General features: G+C 32.5%; 2 protein-coding genes across 2 annotated transcripts in view; one reads left to right on the top strand and one right to left on the bottom strand.

The window, feature by feature from the left end:
- toc (toucan) overlaps nucleotides 1-24,128 on the bottom strand; it is a 168,246-nt gene that overhangs the window by 73,470 nt on the left and 70,648 nt on the right. The window contains exon 4 of the mRNA XM_075297957.1: nucleotides 4,740-4,868. Coding sequence (XP_075154072.1) covers nucleotides 4,740-4,868 — 129 coding nt within the window. The remainder of the gene's footprint in view (nucleotides 1-4,739; nucleotides 4,869-24,128) is intronic.
- Nucleotides 995-4,684, top strand: LOC142227412 (beta-hexosaminidase subunit beta-like). The gene is made up of 8 exons (XM_075297958.1): nucleotides 995-1,199; nucleotides 1,254-1,333; nucleotides 1,394-1,577; nucleotides 1,640-1,743; nucleotides 1,807-2,125; nucleotides 3,598-3,727; nucleotides 3,786-3,987; nucleotides 4,145-4,684. The coding sequence occupies exons 1-8, from the start codon at nucleotides 1,085-1,087 to the stop codon at nucleotides 4,580-4,582; spliced, it is 1,572 nt and encodes a 523-aa protein (XP_075154073.1). The 5' UTR covers nucleotides 995-1,084; the 3' UTR covers nucleotides 4,583-4,684.

Below are 24,128 nucleotides of genomic sequence, written 5' to 3'. Positions count from 1 at the left end.
TGCCACAATTGTCCTTTAAACTTTTACTTTTGTTTTTTACCATAATAATAATAATAACTCCCAAGATTAAACTCATCCTCAGAAGTGATTCACAGGTACATACAAAAGAAAAAATTTTCCAATTTCAGGCTACGATATAACAAGAAAGTAAAATATTTTATTTAAAATTAGCTAAAATAAACCTATATTTCCTTTTTTCTGAGTGTACGTGAAAATACATCGATTGAGTGTACCTAAAAATATATCGAAATGTAATGCAACTTCAGACAAAATGTCGATTATGACTATAGTGTTTACTAATTTTTCTAGTTGTGTGAAAATATAACGTCTTGCTTTTGCTCAAATTTAATTCCTTTCATACATAAATTGTTCATAAGATTTCCCTCTTTTAATTGGATTTCAGGCATTCCATTATTCCACACATACTCGCCTGTAATCCACAACACTCGATAATGTTGCATAAATGGCCAACATACCATAGAAATTGCAAATTTCACACGAAAAACTCAAATTCAAAATTCAGTAACACTCCAACAACATGGCTTGAATTTCAAATGAGAGTAGGCATTTCACAATATCTCATGTAAATGCCATGGAAAAATTCCAAAGATGCCTTTATGTAATTTAACCCACTACTGAATTCTTACTCAACTTACTCATACATAAGAGAGGAAAAAGACGAGGACATGATATCTCCACTGTCGGTCTAGAATGGAACTATTTCATCAAGAAGAAGAGCAGAAAACAATTAACATTAATATTAAATCTTCCCGCAAGTCAATATTTTGGATGGGAAAATTGTTTATATTAGCAATTACGTCTATTTGCCTAATTTGGATGAGATCCCACACAGGTAAAATATACACCTAAACAGTTGCCAGAATTAATTTTAGAAAAACACTACCAGCCAAATTAAAGACAAACAACCCAGCCAAGTAGCTGAAGTTGACACAAGTGTAAGTCATCACTTTATCGGGTATTCTAGGAAAATTTGGGTGGTGTTGCGGAGTTTTCGTTTTCGCTGGAACACTTTCAAATTTCATTAACATTTTAAGTGGTTAACGGGAAGGTTGTTATTATCTAAATGGCACGTTTCAGAGCAATATTTTTCGCCATAATTTGGCAACTTTTCATAGATGTGAGCAAAGGTAACGATGGTGGTTACCTCAGCTATGGTCCTGACATTAAGCCAACGACAGGTATGAACCAATGTTCATCTTTCGTGAACTACATGACAATGTTATAAATTAAAGGTTCCGTTTGGCCAAAACCCATGTGGCAAGATGATAGCGGTCGTTTTTTCTCAGTGAATCCCAAAAGATTCCAGTTGGTGGTAAGTCTGTTGACAAAATGCACATTAACATTTGTACTCCGTCCTTTGTTTTCGTTGTAGGCTGTCAACAAAAATTGTCCCCTGATGCAAGAAGCCATGGACCGCTACAAAGAAATTATAAGCAAGTCAAGTCAAGGTTATGTCAAGGCGCCACAGACTGCAGTAATTCGCAATATCCCAAAACTCAGTGTCAACTTGACAAAGGCCTGTGAGATATTACCCCATTTAAATATGGATGAGTCATGTGAGTGAATCCTCCAATGGCATTCGCCATTCCAATTGAAATGTATTGTTCATTTCATTTAGATTATGTTTGGGGTGATGGACGAGTGATTGCCAATTCAGTTTGGGGTATTCTAAGAGGCCTAGAGACATTGTCTCAACTATTGGTTCCAATGCCCAATGGCATGGTAAGATGGTTTTAAGAAATTTTTATAAACAGATGAAAATTAACTCTTGCTCCATGTCCGCAGTTGCGCATACCGGAGACAGAGATCTATGACGAACCACGTTTCAAATATCGAGGGTTGATGCTGGATTCTGCTCGCCATTTTATCAGCAAAACTAAAATACTAAGTCTGCTAGAGGGTATGGCCTATAATAAATTAAATGTTTTCCATTGGCATTTAACGGATGATTCGGCTTTTACTTTTAATTCCGTCACATATCCTGAGCTCTCTCAGAAGGGTGCCTATCGTCCAGAGATGACCTACTCCACTGCCGATGTAAAGGAAATTGTTGAATTTGCTCGTAAAAGAGGAATTCGTGTTATACCAGAATTCGATACTCCAGGTATGTAGTGCAGTATATATGGTAGCATCTGTATAGGTTAAAAGAAGAAGGTGTCAATATTTTGGATGGACACGTCTAATATCGCTCATAAGTTGAACAATTATAGTATAGGTTAAAGACCTAGATGGTAAAGTGTTCATTGTCCAGTTTTCGAAGCAATTTGGACATATAGCTAATTTGAATATCCAGTTGGTATCAAGCAATTGTTGGCTTTATTTCCCGCTATAGGAAGATGTACTTCGCTATTTTGTATACATAGTAGTGTTGTAAATTTTGATTACTTTTGACTACTCATTACTTTTGAATTGAGTACTCGTTACTATTCGTTACTTTTATAAAAAAATAAAAAAATACCTTGAGGGTAATTTTTAATATGTCCTTCTTTTTTAAATTTTAAAACAGTTTAGAAAACCTGATTACATTCTCCAGTTTTATTTTTTAGCGCCAACATTTTTCGTCAGATATTAATGGAAAACTTTTTAAATCCATCCTTCTCTATCACTGACAGTGGATACAAATATTTTGCGATCATTTTTACCATGATGTCCAATGTTGAATTTTCCAAGGGTTTTTGAATAAGCTTCTATGAAAATGATAGGCTTGAACCAGCTGAAATCAACGACGTTATTATTCATACTATTCGCATGAGACGTTGTCTTCAATCAACAGTTGGATGAATGGTATTCATGTGATTCTTCCAATACGATTTTTTTTAATGCAAACCTTTTAAGGAATCAGATACATTTTTTATTTTCATATTTTTTTGAGGTAAATCAATGTTTTTCTTCCTTTTCGTGTCATTTTAATGGATAAAACGATTTTCCAAAACTTGAGAAGTCGAGAATTTTGCTTCCAATCCGCCAACTTGCTTACCGTCAAAAGAGAACTAATTGGTATTGAAGATATTGAGTACTCATTTATTAGTTAAGAGTACGTAATAAATTAGTCAGTAACGAGTACTTCTAATCAAATACTAGTTACTTTCCCAACACTAGTACTTAGGACCCTATATAAAATAGCAACGTTTGGCGTTTTTAAATGTGGAACTATCAATTATAACTTCTTACTTCACACAAAAAAATGTCACGAAAATTTTTCCAATTAAAATTTTAATTGAGTTTTAAAAAATATTCAATTAAAAATTTAATTGATTCAACAAATTTTTTAATTGAAACAAAAATCAATCACAAAAATAATAGTATCAATTAATTTTTTAATTGGATCAATTAACTTTTTAATTGACCTTCAATTAATTTTTTAATTGATACTATCATTTCTGTGATTGAAGACATTTCAATTAAAAATTAATTGGATCAATTAATTTCGTGATTGAATCAGAAAAAAAAAATTTTTTGTGTGTTTTAATCAAGTGTTTGACATGCAATAAAAATTCCACCACCTATGGAGGAGTATCTGTAGTGCATTATATGGGGTGATATTACATATTTTACACTTCCGCTTCCAACAAACAGGACACACTGCTTCTTGGGGTGCATCCCATCCGGAGATCATGACCCAATGCACTGGAGAATACGAAGGTCAATTGGGTCCATTTAATCCAACTAAAGATGCAACCTTTAAATTTCTGTATAAATTCTTCAGGTAAGCCCCTCCTCAATACTTCTTACAATGATTTTTGTTTCATATATGAAATTTACAGCGAAATCCGAAAACTTTTCCCCGATCAATATCTGCACTTGGGCGTAGATGAAGTTAACCCGTCATGTTGGGAGGGTAACTCGCAAATACAGAAATATTTGTCTTCTAAGAAGATGGACAATGGCGATTTGCCCTATTTATATCTGGAAAGGTTTACCTCAAATATTACAACACTCGGATGGAAGCAGATGGTGTGGCAAGAGGTAAGTGGGTAATATGAAAAAATATTACGAAAATATCAAATGTAAAAAAAAATTAAGTCGTATAAATTTATATCGCAGATGATCTAAGCACTGCAGCCCCCAAAGTTTTGGGAGTATTTCATCTGAGTAAAATTTACAAAATATTTTTCTGTTACAGGCTATGACTGAATATTCATGGATGGAATGGCCAACTGGAACAATTGGTCAAGTTTGGTTTGATTATGAAACCAAAGCTAAAGATTTAACTGGCCGTAATATCGATATAATACGTAGTCAAGATTGGTATTTGTATGTTCTATCGACTGGAGGAGATTGGGAGAAATTTTATGAAGTTGAACCCACAGATTTCGAGGGAACTGATGCCCAAAAGAAACATGTCATTGGAGGTGAAGCTTGCCTGTGGACTGAGTTCATTAATGAGTACAATGTCTTACCCACCACATTCCCAAGAGTTAGTGCCGTGGCTGAAAGGCTCTGGTCAGAAAAGGACCACCGAGATACGGGCGAAGCCACTAGACGCATAGAAGAGCATAATTGTCGAATGATATATCGTGGTATTGAAGCAAGACCCGCCAATAGTTATGGTCTTTGTTAATGGTATATATTCAACATGGCATTTCCTTCGTAGTATTTGCAATTGTAAGCTTATAGTTGGCATTATTACTTTAATAAAAGGTCGAGTTTCCTGCTCTCCGCACATCCATGTTGTCTAGGCCTTAAAGAACCCCCCATAAGAAATGTCTATGACTTACGTGTTAATGTTATAACCGCCGGTTTGGGCCGTGTTGATGAACCGTTCGATGTTTGTTGCGTTTTTGGTGGTGGTCCCAAATCCGTTGGCGATATACTCAAATTACGTACATCGCGTTTTTTGGCTGCTCCTGCAAGAGAAGAATAAAACAAAGAAGGGGATATTAGAAAAATTTCAATTGCCTTGTCTGCTCTCCAAAGTGATGCGGAAGCACGCATTGCGTATTATCTGCATTCCTTCTAAACTTCTACTTAAATTATAAATAAGGGCATAATTTCATAAAACATTATGTTGGAAACGTGACCATTTTCATATTTACACCATTGCACAGAATTGTGCTGGAGACTGGCTGTGGAGGATAAACCAACATCTCCAAGGCAAGAGACAACTTAACATATATTTGATTACTTAGGAAATGGAAAGTGAAAATATTGTGTGTATTAGTTTATGGCAAACGTTGGGTTAATTCAACATTTTGCGATAATATCAAAAAAATGATTCATATATTTTGTTCCCACTAGCACTCAATGGTAAAATTAAAATGCGGAGGATTGCTAAGCATTTCTGTTCATAACACTCAAAAAACGGTGAACTCACATGAAAACCGAATTAACTTTCGTTTAGTTCATGGAAATTGTTATTAGTTAGAATTCCCCCGATATGAGAAATTTTCATTCAACTTAATAATTTGTTGTACACCTTAGTTAAATAAACAACAAACAAGAAAAAAAAGTATACATAAATGGAGGATAACAATTTACTAAATTCGTGTTTTCCACAAGAGTTCTAATTTCTTAAAATTTGTAAATGTTACCAAAAATGCGTCCATCATGAACTTCGTATGGCTTTAAGGACATTTTTCCAATTTTTAACTCAAATTTTCACTTCAAGAAACGATTTTTTTTAACTTATTACTTATTTTTGTCATATCGCCTTTTGTAGTATAGTTTAGTTATAAATCTAAAAAACGATCCTACATTTTCCTTCCTGGTGGGTTCACTTTTTTTGAGTGAATCAGCTTTAACACAATTTACATATTGATTTTCCGTGCTCCCAAAAGGATAACAGAAGTGGATGTATTTTGTTGATATGAGGTTTTTTGAGACATTCTAATCAGCTCATCTTCAGAAAAAGGCCTACTTTAGAGTAATCAAGTATTCTTTGACATTTAAATTTTGCTCAGGAGGCATTCTGCTTGAATATCTTCGCCTCCTGACAAATTGACATTTATTATTATGTTTGAATTAGCCTAAAGACATTTATCACAAAAAGACAAACAAAATAAACATCCGCCCTCCAGGATTGAATGGAAAAATGGACACCTTTTATAAATTATTTGCATTACGCACCAGATGGTGAACGCTGTGTAATGAAATGGTAATCTTCTTACTGGTTGTAATTGTAGTTTCGCTTTCAAGTTTTTCTGTTAATACTCCAGTGATGTAAATGAAATATTTTCACGAGAACCCGGTTATATGTATTCTCTATTAAAATTTGTGGTCGTGATTAACGATGGAAATTTAAAATGTGGCTTCCTCCTTGCAATAATAAAACTCTATTCCGAAATGATTTTTTTTCTGTCATAGACAAAAAAACCGTCCATCCCAAAAATGTTGTTTAAGGACACATTGTAATCCCACATTTCGCGTAGTAATCGATATTTTATATATAATAATTAATAAAAATTTACTAAGCAGCTTTGATTCGTAACAAGATCGAAAAATCGAAGAAAAACCTATATTCGACATCAATAAATTAAGGTATTAAAATGCTCAAGCAATGTAAGGCAGAAAACATTATTCTTATGAGAAAAACTACGAATTTGAAGGGAAAATAAAACCCAGAAGTTAGAATATACGGCCTAAATTGAGTTATCTCCCCCCGCCGGATCTATACTGAAGACTATGGAAATATCCACACTCCCAGATTGAAACTTGTATAGTTAGATTTTTAATGTAGTGGACTCATTATCTCATACTGCTTAATGTATAAGTTATGAGGGAAAGCAAGCAAATGTTTAGTGCGGATAAAACAACGAAATCATATTTGTCTTTTAAGAACAACTGAAATTGATTTGTTACATTGGTTTCCATAAATACAGCATGAGAATGAGTGTTTTTTGCAACAAATTCTATTTCTACTTAATTTTAATAAAACAACAGTTTCTATTAAATTCTAGTCCCAATAATTAAACAAACTAATCTCATAAATGTTTGCAAAACATATCCGATTATAACCCGTATCTAAAAGACTAAACTGAATAGTCGCAATACCATTTACATTGAGAATAAAAAAGGAAAAGTTTTAAACATATAATACGGCGATGAATTCTAAAATGCTTTTATATTCCTTTGTACTATGAAAGTTTACAGAGCTTCCCTTACAAAAAGAAGATGTTCTTGTGTAAACATCCATTAAATTAATTCCACTTGTCCATCCCACATAAATGGATTACAAAAGGGGGAAACAGTTATAGTATCAACAAACCTAGATGAGTGATGCCAATGTAAACAATTATTAGGGTGGGTTAGAATATACAGTGCACTCGCGGTAACGTGAACACCGCCTAACGTGAGCACGCTTTTCCGTGACGCTACTCCGTAACGATGAAAAACATGAAATTTGACGTTAAAGGCAAATTCACAATTCCAAATACAGTTTCAAATACACCTACGGAATTTTTTAGTGATCTAGTTTGACTTTTTTCGTGAATTTTAATTATTAATTTAAATTGCTTTATAATTCCATACCTACTAATATTTTTCCGATCTCTTTTTTTTAATGTTTTCATGAAATTAAATTAAGTTTTTAATATTACTAATAACAAAAATAAAAGACTATCACGCTAGAACGTCTAAAACTCCCGAATATGGCGATGTTTTGTTCTGAAATTCGCTGAAGTTCACTAACGTGAACTCTCTTGGTTTTAATTAGTTCACGTTACCTTGAGCGCACTGTATAAGAAATACCATTTAAATTCTTTTCTAATTAAAATATCAATCAAATACACATGACAAAATTAATTGTTTAAGAAAAACTATTGGCACACAATAGTCTGAACACAAACCATTTCTATTTCTTTTAAACATTAATTAATACCCAAATTGTCAAAACTATGAGAATTCACTACACCCTAATGGATTTACATACACTAATCCACAAACGTAATTGCAATTTAATATGTTTAAACAAATTTTATGATGTCGATTGCGGTGATGTTGATGTTCAAAAGAGAAAGGGGAAGATAAACACTTCATTTATAGCAGATGACAACAAAGTAGGACGCCAGGTTAGGGGGTAATATTTAGTATTTGCCACACACACTCCCATGAATACATATGTGTCCATATTTACATTAAAGTGGAAATAAACAGCCGCCTATAGCCTTTTCATTACTAAAATTATAAATTAGGATAACACATAAAGCCCTTAATGAAGGATAAACTCTCATAAAGGGCCAAAACCAAAGTTGGTGTATTTTTTTATTATAATTGATTTTTTGCAGATTAGTTTAATTATTACTTTTTTTTTAATTTTGACTGATACAAATTAGAGACACATCGATATTTACCATGTAAGAGAAGCACGTAGAAAAGAGAGAAAAAAGACCCACCTTCACTCTACATCTAGTTTAGGCAAAAATCTCAGCCTCACAAACTTACGGCCATTTTCATGTAACTCCGTTAGGATTTAACTGCCAGTTAACAGAAATTAAATTGCAACTATCTTCTCTCCGGTTAACTTCAACTGAAAATTGTTCAGCAGTTAAGTTCCTAACTGGCATATGGAATATATATACGCAAGTTGACAGATATATTCATAATGCGGTTCCAAAATTCGTTAGCTAACGTAGCACTAACGGAGCTTCATGAAAATGGGGGGTAAGTCTGCTAAACTAATTTAAAATCGTTGGGGAATAAATAAATCTTTTCGACTCTCAAGAACTCAAATCAGGAAATGGATTTATTTTTGGGGTATATACAATTATGCACTCAAAAAAAGTTTACTTGGATCCAAAGATTTTGACCTTCCTTTAAGGATTTTGGTATTGATTCCGAGCCAAAGATGCGGCTTCTTTTTTTTAGAGACCTCCCTGGCTTTAAATCTAGGATCGATAAAATTAAAATTGGATACAGATCTCATTCATCGAATTTTTATTTTCTGTTTGCGATATATTAATAAATGTATTCATGTACAAACAAATTCCAGTTTCAAAATCCAAATTATTCCAAGTACTTAAAAGTAAAAACTGTTTTCTTAATGCTAAAAAACTTTAAACCAAAGATGCAAATTCTTAAAATAAATCTTAGCCTATATTTGAAGCATTTTTATCTTAAATTTAAAAATTCAGTATGTCAGTTGAGTTAAAGATGGTTTCTTTAAATTAAAAATGTTTTTCTTTATTTTAAGGAGCATTTGCCTTACTTCAAAGATCTACCACGTCAACAGAGGGATGCAAAATTTCAAGACATGTGTCCTAAATTTAATGAAAAAAATTTGAAGCAAGGATTACAAACTTTCTCTTAATTAAAATGTCATTGTTTTAAAGAATTTTGTCCTTAGCATTGCGTAAATTTCGAGTCCTAAAATTTAAGATGCATAACCTTACATATTAGGTCAATGTTTTTTTCAGTGTGGATAAATATTACCAATTTTTGTGCTTGACATAAGGTTTTACTATTATGTACCAAAGTTGAAGTGGATCGGATGGAAAATACTTGCCAGACTTCTAAATAAACCTAATGTATATACGTATATTCGTAGACTGACAAAAAAGCATGCCCGGTTCCAAAGATTTTGCCTTTACTTTAAAAATTTTGGTATTGATTCCGAGACAAAGAAGCGGAGAATACATGTAAGGATACTTTTAAGACACAATTCTCTTTTAAATTTGGGTTTTGTGTACTTGCTTCTAGGAAGCAAATTTTAATTTTTCGATTTTTTTCTTATGCTATCAAAGTCCTTTAAAAACTAGTTAACGACAACTTTATTTCCCAAATTAAAACTCGACTTCCAGTAGAAATTATGCTATGTTTCAAGTAAAATGTCTTTAAAATAAAGTGTTGAAATACATGTCCTATATATGACCGATTTTTTGCTTTGTAGTCAAGATGCAAAAAGACAACAAATTTAAAGACAATTTCATTAAATTTAAAGAATTTTTCTGAATTATTAAAGTCAAGTTGACCTTAGCCCAAACATTTTTTCTTTCATGTTATGATACGCATTTTTAAGTCAAATCAATTAATTATAAGGACAATACGCGTTCATTGAAAAGTTTATCGACTTTTGGACAAGGAAAAAAACTTTATACTAGAGAAATGCGTCTTCTATGCTAAGCAAAATTTGCATTCGTATTTTAAAGACATGAAATCTTTGACCTCACGACAATATTTTTTTCAGTGTATATGACACATTTTTCTTTTGATTCTTAGATGTCAAATATTGACTTGGCCTCCGAGACAATCTGACCAATGGCAATTAGAACCAATTACAACAAAAGTTCTAGTCTCCCTTGAAACCAGAGAAAGTAAGTTTCAAAGATATTCAAGAGTCAAGGATTTATATCTAATGATGGGCCAATATGAACCATTTTTCGTGTAATTATTATAATAGAAATAGATTATCGTACAAAAAAGAAATACTTTAAAAAAAAATTGTCCCATAAGATAGGGGCTTTTCTTTGTACACTGAAAAAAATATTGACCTAATATGGAAGATTATGCAACTTAAATTTTAGGACTCAAAATTTACGCAATGCTAAGGACAAAATTCTTTAAAACAATGACATTTTAATTAAAAGAAAGTTTATAATCCTTGCTTCAAAAATTTTTTTTCATTAAATTTAGGACACAAATCTTGAAATTTTGCGTCTCTCTGCTGAAGTTGTAGAAGGTTGTAGAAGGCAAATTTTCCTTAAAATAAAGAAAAACATTTTTAATTTAAAGAAATCGCCTTTAACTCAACTGACATATTGAATTTTTAAATTTAAGATAAAAACGCTTCAAATTTAAATTTTTTTTTGCATTAGGAAAAGTGTTGTTACTTTGAAGAACCTGGCATAATTTGGATTTTGAAATTGAAATTTGTTTGTACATAAATACCTTTATTAATATATCGCAAAACGAAATTAAAAACTCGATGAATGAGATCTGTATCCAATTTTAATTTTATTGATCCTAGATTTAAAGCCAGAGAGGTCCGTAAAATATATCTTTATTTTAAAGAAGCCGCATCTTTGGCTCGGAATCAATACCAAAATCCTTAAGGGAAGGTCAAAATCTTTGGATCCAAGTAAACTTTTTTTTTAGTGTATACACAGAAAAAACAGTAAACTACATTATACGAAAAATGGACTATCTCATGCGAAAATTGAACTAAATTGTATTCCAAATTTTGAGATTCATTAAATTAACGTAAATTTTCCTAAATTTTTGGATTTTTAATTACCATTTACGAAATTCATTTTTCTCGAAAAGAAAAAATGAACTAAAAATAATGAAAAATCTTAGGCGCCAGATCATTCCCATTTTAACCACGCTGTAATTCATTCTTACTATTTTTGAGAAGTGTACGAAAAACTTCTTCTGTCTTAGTTAGAATTGAACAAATTGTATGTCATTGAAATTTTACTGTCATTTAGTTCATAAAATTTTTGAGATATACTTGGAATAAAGAAAAAAATCGTTGGGCTGGGGAAAATTTCTTACAAAATTTTAAAAATAAACTAAAACAAAATAACATTTTTGCAATACTTGTAAATATTAGTTCATTTTAGTATCAGTTTTTCTGGGTATATACATAGGTTATACATATCTGATTATCGACCCATATGATCCATTTTACACTAATAGAATATATTAATAAAATTTGTCATTAAAATTGAGAACGAATTAATTTCATAAATGCGTAATGATTATTTTCATTGTACAATATTCATTATGTTAATCAAAAATATCTTGTATGGGATTTCAATATACAATATATAACATTATTCCCCTTAGTTTTGTAGAATAACATTTATTAATGAAAGAATATCCATTAAACAATAACACTGTTGTATATATTTATATATGGACGCTTACCTTTAGCTCGTTTTCCAAAGCTGCCAAAACGTTCCCTTTCGATGACTTGAGTGTGAATATAACGTTCCGAGTAGGAACGTGAGAGTTTGTCTTTTGAACTATGGGCACCCATTTTACACAAAGTAACACTGGCACTGGATCAACAGAAATTTACACAGCTCCTCTAAACACTTACAGAAGATGGGAAACATCGGCCATGGATGGAACTCATCGGCAATTTGCAAATTGCTCTTGTGCGAACATTAACAATAAAAAACAATAATTTTTCAATTTATTCACTGTGCTCTGAGTTGTTGGCTGCCATCATCATCAACGCAGCATCACATGGCACACATGACGCTCCAAAACACTTCAATCGCCTCGTCCGCCCGCATAAATTACGAGGCCGCGAAAAGGGTGAATTCATTGGAATATGTAAGCGATGTAGACATTCTTATGGAACAGCTTTACACACTCACACATATGAAGACTCTTTAAGTTATTTGCAAAATTGTGGGATTGCGCCCTTATGTTTTTCACTTTTTTTTTTTGATTTGCTATCAAAACTGAAATTTAATTTTCAACGCTGCGAACAATTCTTTTATATGAAAATATAATAAATTATTATTTTTATGTATTAAGTTTAAATCTATTGTGGAAGGAAATCTTTGTTGTTGTCTAAATAATATGTCTATGGAAATTTATAAAATTTTGTATCTGGAAATTGTATTTACCCCAGAATGACTTTAATAAAATATTCCTAATAGAAATTGCTAATATTGCCTTTCAAGTGAATCAGTCAATTAAGAAATTTTCTTAATAGGATTGCAACACCCTGGTGGATAGGTTAATGGACATTTTGTGATCCACCTTTAATGATCTTCATTCATCTGATTTTACAATGGAATTTTGAGTCTTATGCCATATTGCAATAAAAATGTTGTGTAGAACAAATTTCCATATAAGCCGCACCATTGCTCAACTGTGGCCAATAAATTCGTACAAAAAGCCACAGGCCAACCAAACAAAATGAATGAAGAACAATCACTTGAGTTTCCATTATATTGTTCTTGTATAAATGGAAATTCTTCTTCTGGGAACAAATCACTCTGATTAACGCCGCCTTACTCTATTTATGTAATGGCAGAAGGCAGTAAATCATAAGCATCATACGAGAAACAGCCACACAAGGAGCTAACCACAAGGCCACACAAAAAATCCACATCACATATTTTCAGAAGTAGAACTAAAAACTTGCCTCTTTTCCAAATGCTCAATTCTTATGGATCTCTAGGCGCCAGGTGTTCACTCTTTCATTGTGTGAATAAGTTCCCCAGTATGTCATAATCTGAAGACCTAGGGGAGAAGGGGTGTACACCTTCTTTGTGGCCCACTTGAGTTGATGACAAATTAGAATGGACCAAATTTTGAAATTTGTTCATGATGCAAACCAGAGCATACATTGACACCCAGGAAAAATACGCAATGTAATGGCCTGGTAGTACATAGCCGCAGTTTTTTTTTTTGGCCATGAGATTTTCATCTGTCTACAAAACATGATAAACGGGAACTAATTAAATGTTAGCTGGGAAGTTTTTAAATCAACTCAAGGAAAAGAAGTGAAATGGGACACACAAACGAATGGGCAGACAAAGCGACATTTCCCAAACACATGGTACATATATTGAGAATACTGCGGGATAAATTTCAAGATGCTCCAACTTCAGGCCTTCGAAATATTGGTCGCCTAATGGCCAAAGAATACGGCCGATCTATTTTCGTTTGCGGTGGATGGCGGTTATATTCTCGGCGTAGGAGGCTTGAACAATGAAAATTAGGCCGTGCCTATTAAAACCATCGGTCTGACTCAAAATTGTATTTTGTATAACCTAAAAACTGTATTCGTCACACTGAGAAAATATTGTCGTGAAATTTCGTGTCCTTAAGATATGAATGCGTTTTTGCATAGCATAGAAGACGCATTTCTCTGATATAAAGTTTCCTTATCCAAAAGACCATCAACATTTCAATAAAGTCATTTTGTCCTTATAGTTAAGAGATTCGCTTTAAATATGAGTATCTTTACATGAATGAAAATTATATGGCAAAATACCGCAAAATTTTTTAGATCGCATCAAAAACACTGATTTTACACCTTAAGAAGTGGTGCAAATTCAGTGGTGGACATCCGTCCTATGACAAGCCCATGTTAAATTCATTACTTCGCGCCAATTTTGCACCACTTCCAGATCCAAACGGAACATTTTTACTACTTTTTTGGTTACGCTTTTTTTGCTGGGATATGCTACTTTACCTACTAAAGGCCTTGCACAAAAATTATTTACCCGAATACCACGAATGACTGTTTGTGGATACAAACACCCGAATGGGTTTACTTTTGGGAACTTTTTCCAAATATTGCCCATGACACATTCAATTCACCCAAAATATATACATATATTTATATACAACGTTTGAAGTACATATATAGTGGCAATGTAAAACAATATACCAATGTGTAAAATTTTTGTGTATGTTTTGTAGACATTAAGTGCCTCTTTTGCATCCAGGTATTTTTAGAGATTTCCCTGTAAACTGTTGTAAATGTCAACAGATAGGAAGAGTAGACGGATGGGAAGCTATGGACGAATTCAAAGCTACATGGGATTTTTTTCGTGAACCTATTTTGATCAAGGTGTTAGGGGGTTTGGGGAATATTTGTTTGGCTTCACGCCCCTTGAACGAGTAATAATTGGCTGCTTGTGGAGGGAAATTGAATACTTCGCTCGGACGACTGTCCATTATAGGTGATATATGATGAATGAGCTTCAATAAATTCAATTTGAATGAAACGGAAATAAAATCAATTCCCAATATGGAATGTAAAATATAGAAGTGTGAATGTCAAGGAGAAATTTGTGAAATTTATGTTCCGTGAGTTTTGTTTTTTATTCCGACTACTGAAGCAATGATAATATTTCTCCACTTTATTATGGGCATAAAATAAAAATAAATTTCCAAATTTGGAATGATAGGCGAATACAAATGAAACTGTTTTTTATTCCATGAATTCTGTTGATTTCTAAAAAACGCTCGAGAATGATTGCTAGATACTTTATAGATTTATCACATTTCACATAGTAGTAGTTCTGCAGACTTACAACTATATTTATAATTTTATTGTAAATGTAATTAGTTAATAAATAAATAAATATTTTCAATTTTCTAATCTTTGCATCAATATATTGTATTTTAAAAATATATTGCCATTGAAAAAACCAATGAAGGAAAATTAAATTAATTAAATTAAAGTCACTAATGTAATTTCCTTGGAGCATTTTATCTTCTATTTAAGCTTCTCAATGTGATGGTTCCATGCTGTACCCAAAATAAAAAAAACTCAATTGGTATGCATATATCCACACACATAATTTTATATATAAAAGTGTGACAATTAAATTTATTTAAGTATTTTGAATTATTTATTTAAAAATTATGTCAATCACTCCTTTTCAAAATATTCAAATCAAAAAAACACACCTCATTATGCATAACTAAAAAGATATTTGAATATCAACTCAATTTAATCCATAATGTGATATAACACACACTTATATTAGGGGTAAGTTTAGGCATATTCGCTTGTTTATTTACCTACAGAAAAATTTTGAAGACAATATTATTCTATTCTTGTAAATCGAAGGCGCTATGTTCTTTTATTTGCCCTCTGGAAATTCGTAGATATTATTCCCCAGGCAAACAAGTAATGAAAATGTTCTTTTTGGATCCTGAAGTGGTGTCAAATTGACTCAGTCATAGGACGGAAGTCATATTTTTTTAAGCATACGTATAATTGATTTCGCATTAGGAAATTAAGTGCATCTCTAGAAGAGCACTTTTGGATATGTAATAATAGTAATGACTACAATATAATAATATAATAGCAAAATAATTAAAGTGAAGACAAAATCTTTGGATCTGGTTAGGCTTTTTTCCATGTACATTTATTTTCATTAGGTAATTCAAGTAAACTTAAGCATATCGGGAGGAAATTGTATGTGTTCGTAATGAAAATGTACCACTTTTGAGAATGTTCTGCGTGATCTCCAAATGTTTAAAATACTTTACAATTACATCAATTTTAATACGAGATTATTGGACATAAAGATTAAACAATTGATATTATTAAGTTATTGAAAAGGAAATGTCAGATACCAATCTCCACAAGCCTACCTAGACATTGCTGGTTAATGCAAATTTCCATAGCCTTTTGTATACATCTGGCGAGGTTAGATGATTCAATTTGGGTCTTATAAAGGGTGATACGGTCAAAATGTGGTCAATATAAACTTGACGTATTTCTTTCAATTTTGCATTTCAAAAACCTGAACACCTCTCATTTTGAAGGTGTGTGTGTAGAATGTTGTTCCTATTTCGATTTTGGAATTCACTCTTCAGTTGTCAAAATGCCGTCCAAGCAAGAAGAGCAGCGTATCAAAATTTTGCTCGCGCTTCGCGAAAATCCAAACTACTCGCACGCAAAGCTGGCAAAATCGCTAAAAGTTGCCAAATCAACTGGTACAAATGTAATTAAAGTGTTTGGGGAACGTTTGTCGACAGCCAGGAAGTCTGGATCGGGGGGAAATCGAAAACCGGAAGCCGCTGAGACGACAAAGAGAGTTGCCGGTAGTTTCAAGCGAAACCCTAACCTCTCTCTCCGAGATGCCGCAAATAAGCTGGGTGTATCGTCTACAACCGTGCATCGAGCCAAAAAACGAGCCGGACTATCGACTTACAAGAAGGTAGTGACTCCAAATGGCGATGATAAACAAAATAAGACGGCCAAAGCGCGATCCCGGAGGCTGTACACGACGATGCTGACAAAGTTTGACTGCGTAGTAATGGACGACGAAACCTACGTCAAAGCCGACAGCAGTTCAAGGCAAACTGGCTTTCTGCGGCGAAGAAGGTGGACAAGGTGGCTGTACAAAATCTGATGGCAGGTGTCAAGCGTGAGGCCCGGCAATTCGGATTTGGAAGAGCGAAAGCCTAACTGAATATTTTTCCTGAATGTTATACTAATTGAACTTGAAAAAGAAATTTAATTTGATTTTTTAAATAATCGATTTCACCGATTTACACGCGTTTTCCCTTGTCCAAATTTTGACCGTATCACCCTTTTTGTCAATTTTGTATCCAAATTCCATACGAGATTCTTCCAAATATTTTTCCTCCCAAATTAGGCAAACAAAAAAATAATATTTTAAATATTTTAAAAGTAATACACAAAGAGTTTCAATCAATAATACTTTCCCTAAATCAGAAGTTTTTTTTTAATTGCTTCCAAATTCCATGTAACCGCATGATTGGATAAGACTAAAAAGAAGTCGTATATATCTAGCGCGATTAAAAAAATATAATAAAATATTAAATTATTTTGGCAAGACAACATACAGTTTGTTTTTTAAATGACATCACTCTTGCCATAATTTTTTTCCTTCATATTCACCTAAAACAATATTTAGCCAAGTTGGTCAACTACTCGCTCATCTGAACAATTGCATGGAGCTAATTGCAGCAATTTTTACAACTGCATTCGCACGTCAGCAGCGTAGAAACTAATAAAAATAAAATTTGAAATGATTGTGGTGGTGTTAGCCACTAGTGTAGACTTGAAATGTAAACTGCAATAAAAAATGAATGAACGTCGGCCGATGGAAGTCAAATTTATGCAGATCCACAGTTTGGCATCTTTCTTGCCGGTTTTTAGTTTTTCTTCGAAGAAAATATAAAAAATACATCGAAACGCACTAAAATGACAAATTCAATGTGTCTCCTCATCTTAGCAGACTGACACAGATATTCACATCGAAAAAACCATATCGAAATATAGTTTTATTTTTACACTGCACCAAAAACATACAATTTCGGATGGTGGTTTCTGGTTTGCGGATATTTGGGACGTTTCTCTTCTCAAAAATGTTGTTGATTTTTGCAAAAAAAAAAAAAGTAGTGAAGATTTCTTTAGTATTAAGACGTGCGTTAGCGCCTTGTGTGAAGCATAAATATTCACACGTTTTTGTTTTGTTGTCTATCATAAACCAGGCTAGAGGAAATAGTGCGTTTTCTGGCAGCATATCGCATCCTCTTGTGAAAGAGGCATTTTTCTTTCATTTCCATTTTGAATTTTATTAATTTTAGGAAGATGAGTAGATGGATGAGCCAATGTAGCGGCCACTTTAGCAGCCCAGCACACAACGGGCGCTAGTGTTTTTCGCCGCTGTCCCCATTCGACTAAACCAAATGTTGTTTGTGTGAATTATTTAGCACACGAGACCGAAACGCTTATTGGCCATATTTTGACGTTAGAGGAAATATGTACATCAATGTTTCGTACAACTTGTAATGAATTGTTACCAAAAATATGCGTACCAACTATAACGCAATTGCAGTTCTTATTCCTAATAAGATTCTGTATTACTACACAAAAATAAAATGTTTGTAGTTTTTTTAGAACAGAACAGACATTTATTAAAATGTATTTTTTTGTTGGGGGGGGGGGGGTGAGGTTCTGTTTTACCAAAAGTATTTAGGGCAATTCAATATAAAATTGACCACAATCTTTATGATTTACACAGATTGCCTTTAATATTAGAATATTGCAAACATTTTGGGATTTATCCAATGAAAAAAAGTATAAGTGAACAAAATATAAGCTATAAAAATAAATATATGACTCAATCTGGTTGAAATTGCGACAGTTGTAGTTATACACTGAAGAAATTGGTCGTGATTGCATGTCCTTAAAATATGAGTACGAATTTTACTTAGCTTAGAAGACGCATTTCTCTGATATAAAATTGTTTTCCTTGTCCAGAAGTTGATAAACTTTTCAATGAAGTTGTTTTATCCTTACAAATAAGTGATTAGAATTTTTACATGAAAGAAAAATTTTATTAGACCAAGGTCATTTCTTTGAATTTAGTGAATTTCAGTTTTCAAATTTTTTGACATTTCAACACTTTATTATAAATGAATTTTTACTTGAATTATAACATAATATCGTCTAGAAGTCGAGTATTCAACAAATCCTTAACATGTTTTTAAAGGAATCTGATAGGACATGAAAAAATACTTTAAAAAACGAATAAATTTGAATTTATATACTAATATCAAGTACGCAACACTCAAAACAGAAAGGTGTCCCTGCTTCAATTCTCCGCTTCTTTGCCTTGGAATCAATGTAAAGACGACGAAATCTTTGGATCCAGACAAGCATTTGTTTTAGTGTAAGAGAATCCGCAGCGCTATAGGTAATAACACTTACCCTAGCAGGGGAGCCACCATGGTAAAATTGATAGCATGCCCATATTCCATGCAAAGTGTCCTGGGTTCATCCCCAGTTTCGACCAACCAAAAAGTGTATGAGCTTATAATTCCCTCTCAGATATGCTGGTGACATTCCTGAGTGTTTCAAAGCTCCTCTAATCAATTTCGCCGTAATATGAAACGATGTCCAGGCATAAAAAGGAGGTCATCACAATGGAGTGAACAGTCTTAGGGTAAGGGTCACTCTAGGCAAATATATTTGACGAAAATAAGTATCAAACTTTTTTCCAGGACCATTTTCAAAATATGTGGTTACCGTTTTTGGAAAATACTTTTATCCTCAAGTCATATACCCTGTATAAGCTACAACTTTTTACTGGTTTGACTGTGGCTAGTAAAACTAAGCTACCTTTGGCCTTGACTACAAGCTCATGTCGCACCATCCCTGCAGTGATATTTATTCTAAGCTAAATACACATGAGGTCAAAGTAATATACAGTCGAGGTCCTTTTAAAATCAAAAACTTTAAAAGAAATCTAATTGCACTCAAAAAAAAAATGTGAACTCTCTATTTCGCTAAAGCCAATTTAACTTTATTTTAGTTCATGGAATTAATAATTTTTTGTGTACGTTAGTTAAATTAACTAAAAACGAGGAAAAAAATGTACACAAATGAAGCATAAAGATTAACTAAATTCGTGTCTTCCACAAAATAGTTCAATATTTCTTTTAATTTGTAAATTTTACTACAAATGCATTCATCATGAACTTCGTAAGTCACTAAAGACATTCTTGCAATTTTGAACTCCAATTTTTTCCTTCAAACTACAAAATTTTCTTGAACAAGTGAAACAACTTAATTATGTCTAATAAATTTTCTTGAATTTGTCGAAAAATATTTACTTATTTTTATGACATCGTCATTTGTTATACTGTTTAGTTAAAATTTTCTAAAAATATTCAAAATTTTCTAAAATTAACCGAATTTTTTCTTCCTGGTGGGTTCACTGTTTTTTCAGTGTGCTAACTTGTCTTTAAAAGTAAAACACATGTGCGAACATTGAACAAAATTTTATTTCAGTTTTTGAGATTTCCATAATATCTTGTTGTCGTTGTTCGTTAAATTACGAAAATTTACTGCAATTTTTCGATTTTCAATTACCATATACGAAATTATTCCTTGTCATAAAAACAAAAATTAACTAAAAGTAAAGAAAAAATCATTGGCGTCAAATCATTATCACAATTACTGCGCCGTAGTTCATTCTTATTAAAAATCTCCTCTAGTGAGCATTGAACTTATTTGTATGGCCATTGAAATTTATACCCACGTTTAGTTCGTAAAATGCTTGGTATAGAGAAATTTTCTTAAGATGGGGAAATTTTCTTAAAAAAAAATATTAAAAATTAACTAAAATAAAATACATTGTTGTCATAAACGTAAGTTATTTTCAAGGTCAAGTATGAAATCATCATATGGGATAAATTTTTGTTCTATGTTAAGGACAAATAGCATTCGTATTTCAGGAACATGAACTCTTTTTGGTTCCACCATATTCTTCATGATAACCCAAAATTAAACTAGATTAAAAAGATAAAATTTTGGGGAATTCGCAACATTAACCGACTTTTCCTCTGTTGGTTAAGCTACACTTGTAGTTTAGTCAATGCATGGTTTTAAGCTGAGATCAAAAAACAACAATAATGATTGAAGAGAAACCACGCTCAAAAACAAACCCAGCCAACTACATTCAAATCGATGATTTGAGTTTGCCAAAGGAAAAGAGATGTGCTTGCAAATTTGTTTAGGCAGTAGCCGACTATCAAACCTTTTTTGGAACGCTCAAGTGTAGTTCACTTTGGGTTAAGTGAATTACCCGAATTTATTCTGATAATTGGGTGATAGTTTTGCTGCAAGTAGAGGATGCTGATGAGGTATGTGGTAATTCCGAAATTGCTGTACATCCAACCATCTTGCAGTCTATAGGGCTTTGCCCAAATAAATTTGACAAGCATACTTTTCCTCTGTTGGTTAAGCTACACTTGTAGTTTAGTCAATGCATGGTTTTAAGCTGAGATAAAAAAACAACAATAATGATTGAAGAGAAACCAACAATAACAAACAAAACAAATTAACCGAAAATCTTTTTTTATAATTTTTATCTATTAAACCAAAATAATATTAAACAAATTGCTAGTTCTTCCGATTTAAATTTTATTTTTTTCAATAATTTCGCAAATTTTTTGTGTTTTTTTTTTTTTTGTACAAAAGAACTTATTTCTATTGAAACTAAAATATATAAAAAAACACTAATAAAATCACGTGGAACATGGAAAACTTAATCTAAAATAAAATAAACTTCCAACAACTAAAACAATACTAACCAACGTTGTGTGAATAGTAAGAAAATGTGAAATTCACACCATAGATTTTAATGTGAGAAAAAACAAATAGAAATAGACGTTAGGTTTACATCAACAAATTGGAGTTCATTTCATATGGAAATTTAAAATAATACCTTGATATTTTGAGAAAAACTTGCGGACTACTACTACTACTTTGAGACACCTTGATGTAGGAAATAGAAATAACTGATAAAATCGCTTGCAAATGAAAAAAGTATTGTTCACCGAAAAAAAAAAATAACTGAAACTTTTGTAACGCTACGCTACCTAATTATAGTAAAAATTATAAAAGGAAAGATGAAACCTCATTTCTTATTCATTGTAATATAAACAATCACACAATTCGTGTTCCCTAGCCACAACGCTACTGCGGTAACTTTTGAAATTAAAATTCGAAGAGTACAACGATTCATACGAATATTATCACTGGTTTCTCCTTACGACGAACTTTTTGTACAAGAATTGCAAAATAATCGAAAAGAATCATTTTCAACAACTGAGACGCATACAACAATGATCGTCACTAAGGCAACATCAATTAATTGGTCCTATTCCCTCAAAAATTGTTTTTTTTATTTTTTTTTTTTGTGATGAAAATTAAGTATTTGCACATACTATTTCTTCCCCAAGAAAATTCACAGAAGATGAATTCTGAGCGAAAATCATGAGTTAGTTGTAACAAATAAATACATTATTTATTGTAGGTCCCAATTGATAACCCATTTGCTTATTGCAATAGTTACAATTAGCCAACATACATAGTTGTTCAATTAAACAACAAAGCCACCCTCCATTTCTGCACCGAAGATGTATACGTGATTATGAAATGTTGAAAACTGCAAAACCGCGACCAAAAGCACACCTAGTTATATGGAGTACAATTTTAAAAATCTTTGCACATTTTACTTTAATTTCTATTTGCTTCAGAGTTATGTTTCTTCGGAAAAAAAGAAAAAAAGCTCACCCAAAATAAAAATAAATCCGAACGAAAAAACCAAAATAACAAATTGAGAAACTCTATTAACAACAATAAAAAACTACAACAAAAGCCAAGTTAAGCTGAAATAAGTCGACAATACAATTCATTCGCTCACTCTTCCAGCCAGTCGTAATAATAGTTTCAATCAAAACCGGGGAGGAAAAAAAGAAGAGATCAAAAAATAAACTTCATGACCCATAATTATATGGATTGTCTTTTTGTCCATTCGGCAAAACAGTCAGCCGGGCGCCCGTCAGACGGCAGAGTCAAGAAGAAATGGTACTGGAAGTGAACTGAAGTAACCCCGGGTGTATCACAATTGCCGAGATGGAACAAATTAAACAAAAAAGAAATAGCCAGCAAATTAAAATCACAATGAGCACAAGTCCGGCTTAGATATTTCCGCAGAATAAAGATAAACACAGCCACACAAAAAAATGGTGAATGGGGTAAGAAAAAAAAAACGGAAAACAATGTAGGCTGGCTTATTTACGTTACAAACCAGTCCAACAGAGTTCAGCTCATTTTAATGACTATCAATTAATCTTATTAACACAAATGATTAACAAAACGGCTTGAAAAAAACTTTTTTGGTTAATTTCTCCTATAATTAGACATTTTATTCATTCGGTTCTATGAGTTATTAACAAATCTATTTTGCAAGAGACATTTTGGAATTACATTTTTAATATTTTTCCAAAATTTCTATTAGAAGAAAGATTTCTTAATAACTTTTATGGGACGATACCACGGTGGAAAAATTTATTATACTTGAAATACTAAAGTCATATTACTGCTAGAGTTGATCTAAAAAGTCATGAAGAATAACAATTCACGCATTATTAAAAATTAATTCTAAAAGGAATGGGAGCAATGGTTAGCAGACCCGCCTTGCATACAGAGGGTCGTGGGTTCAAGCCCAGTTTCGCAGTGGATTATGCCCTCTCAGTGGAGCTGGTGACATTTCTGAGGGTTTCAAAGCTTCTCTAAGTGGCTTCACCGGGACGCCTTTCGGACTCGGCTATATGGGACGCCTTTCGGAATCCGCTATAAAAAGGAGGTGCCTTGTCATTGAGCTAAACATTGAGAGAGAAGTTCACCACTCTGGTATCACAATGGGCTGAATAATCTAAGTGAGCCTGGCATATCGGGCTACCAACACCTAACTTAACCTAAGGAAATCTGCTATGGTCATTTTCGTCACGGGCCACACCAAATATAAAACTAAATAGGGATACAAAAGCCGAATAATCGACTTTGCACTTTTAGCTAAAATCTACTTTTTTAACATTGGTGAAAATCACAGCTAAATTATAGTAAATGTCACTGATTAACACAAAATTCATACGTATGCTATGGACCTAATCATATTCTTTTCTACTTTTAGACTTTCTCATATATCAAAATCTGTGTAGGTCATATAGCTCATTAAAAACCTGGAATACAAAAATCTGTAGATGGACGGAGCAATATTCCTCTCATTTAGAAAGTTTAATACAAAATAACATTGGCCAATTTTTAAGATTTTTAAGATTTCTGGACACACTAAACTCTTATGAATCAAATTCAAGTGCAACACATAGTTGATGCTCCTATGAAAAACTGCATCCTA

Source organism: Haematobia irritans, chromosome 2 (genome assembly GCF_050003625.1).
Source record: "Haematobia irritans isolate KBUSLIRL chromosome 2, ASM5000362v1, whole genome shotgun sequence".
Lineage (NCBI taxonomy): Eukaryota > Metazoa > Arthropoda > Insecta > Diptera > Muscidae > Haematobia > Haematobia irritans.
The sequence above is the reverse complement of the archived record's forward strand: the minus strand, read 5'-3'. Positions and strand labels throughout refer to the sequence as shown.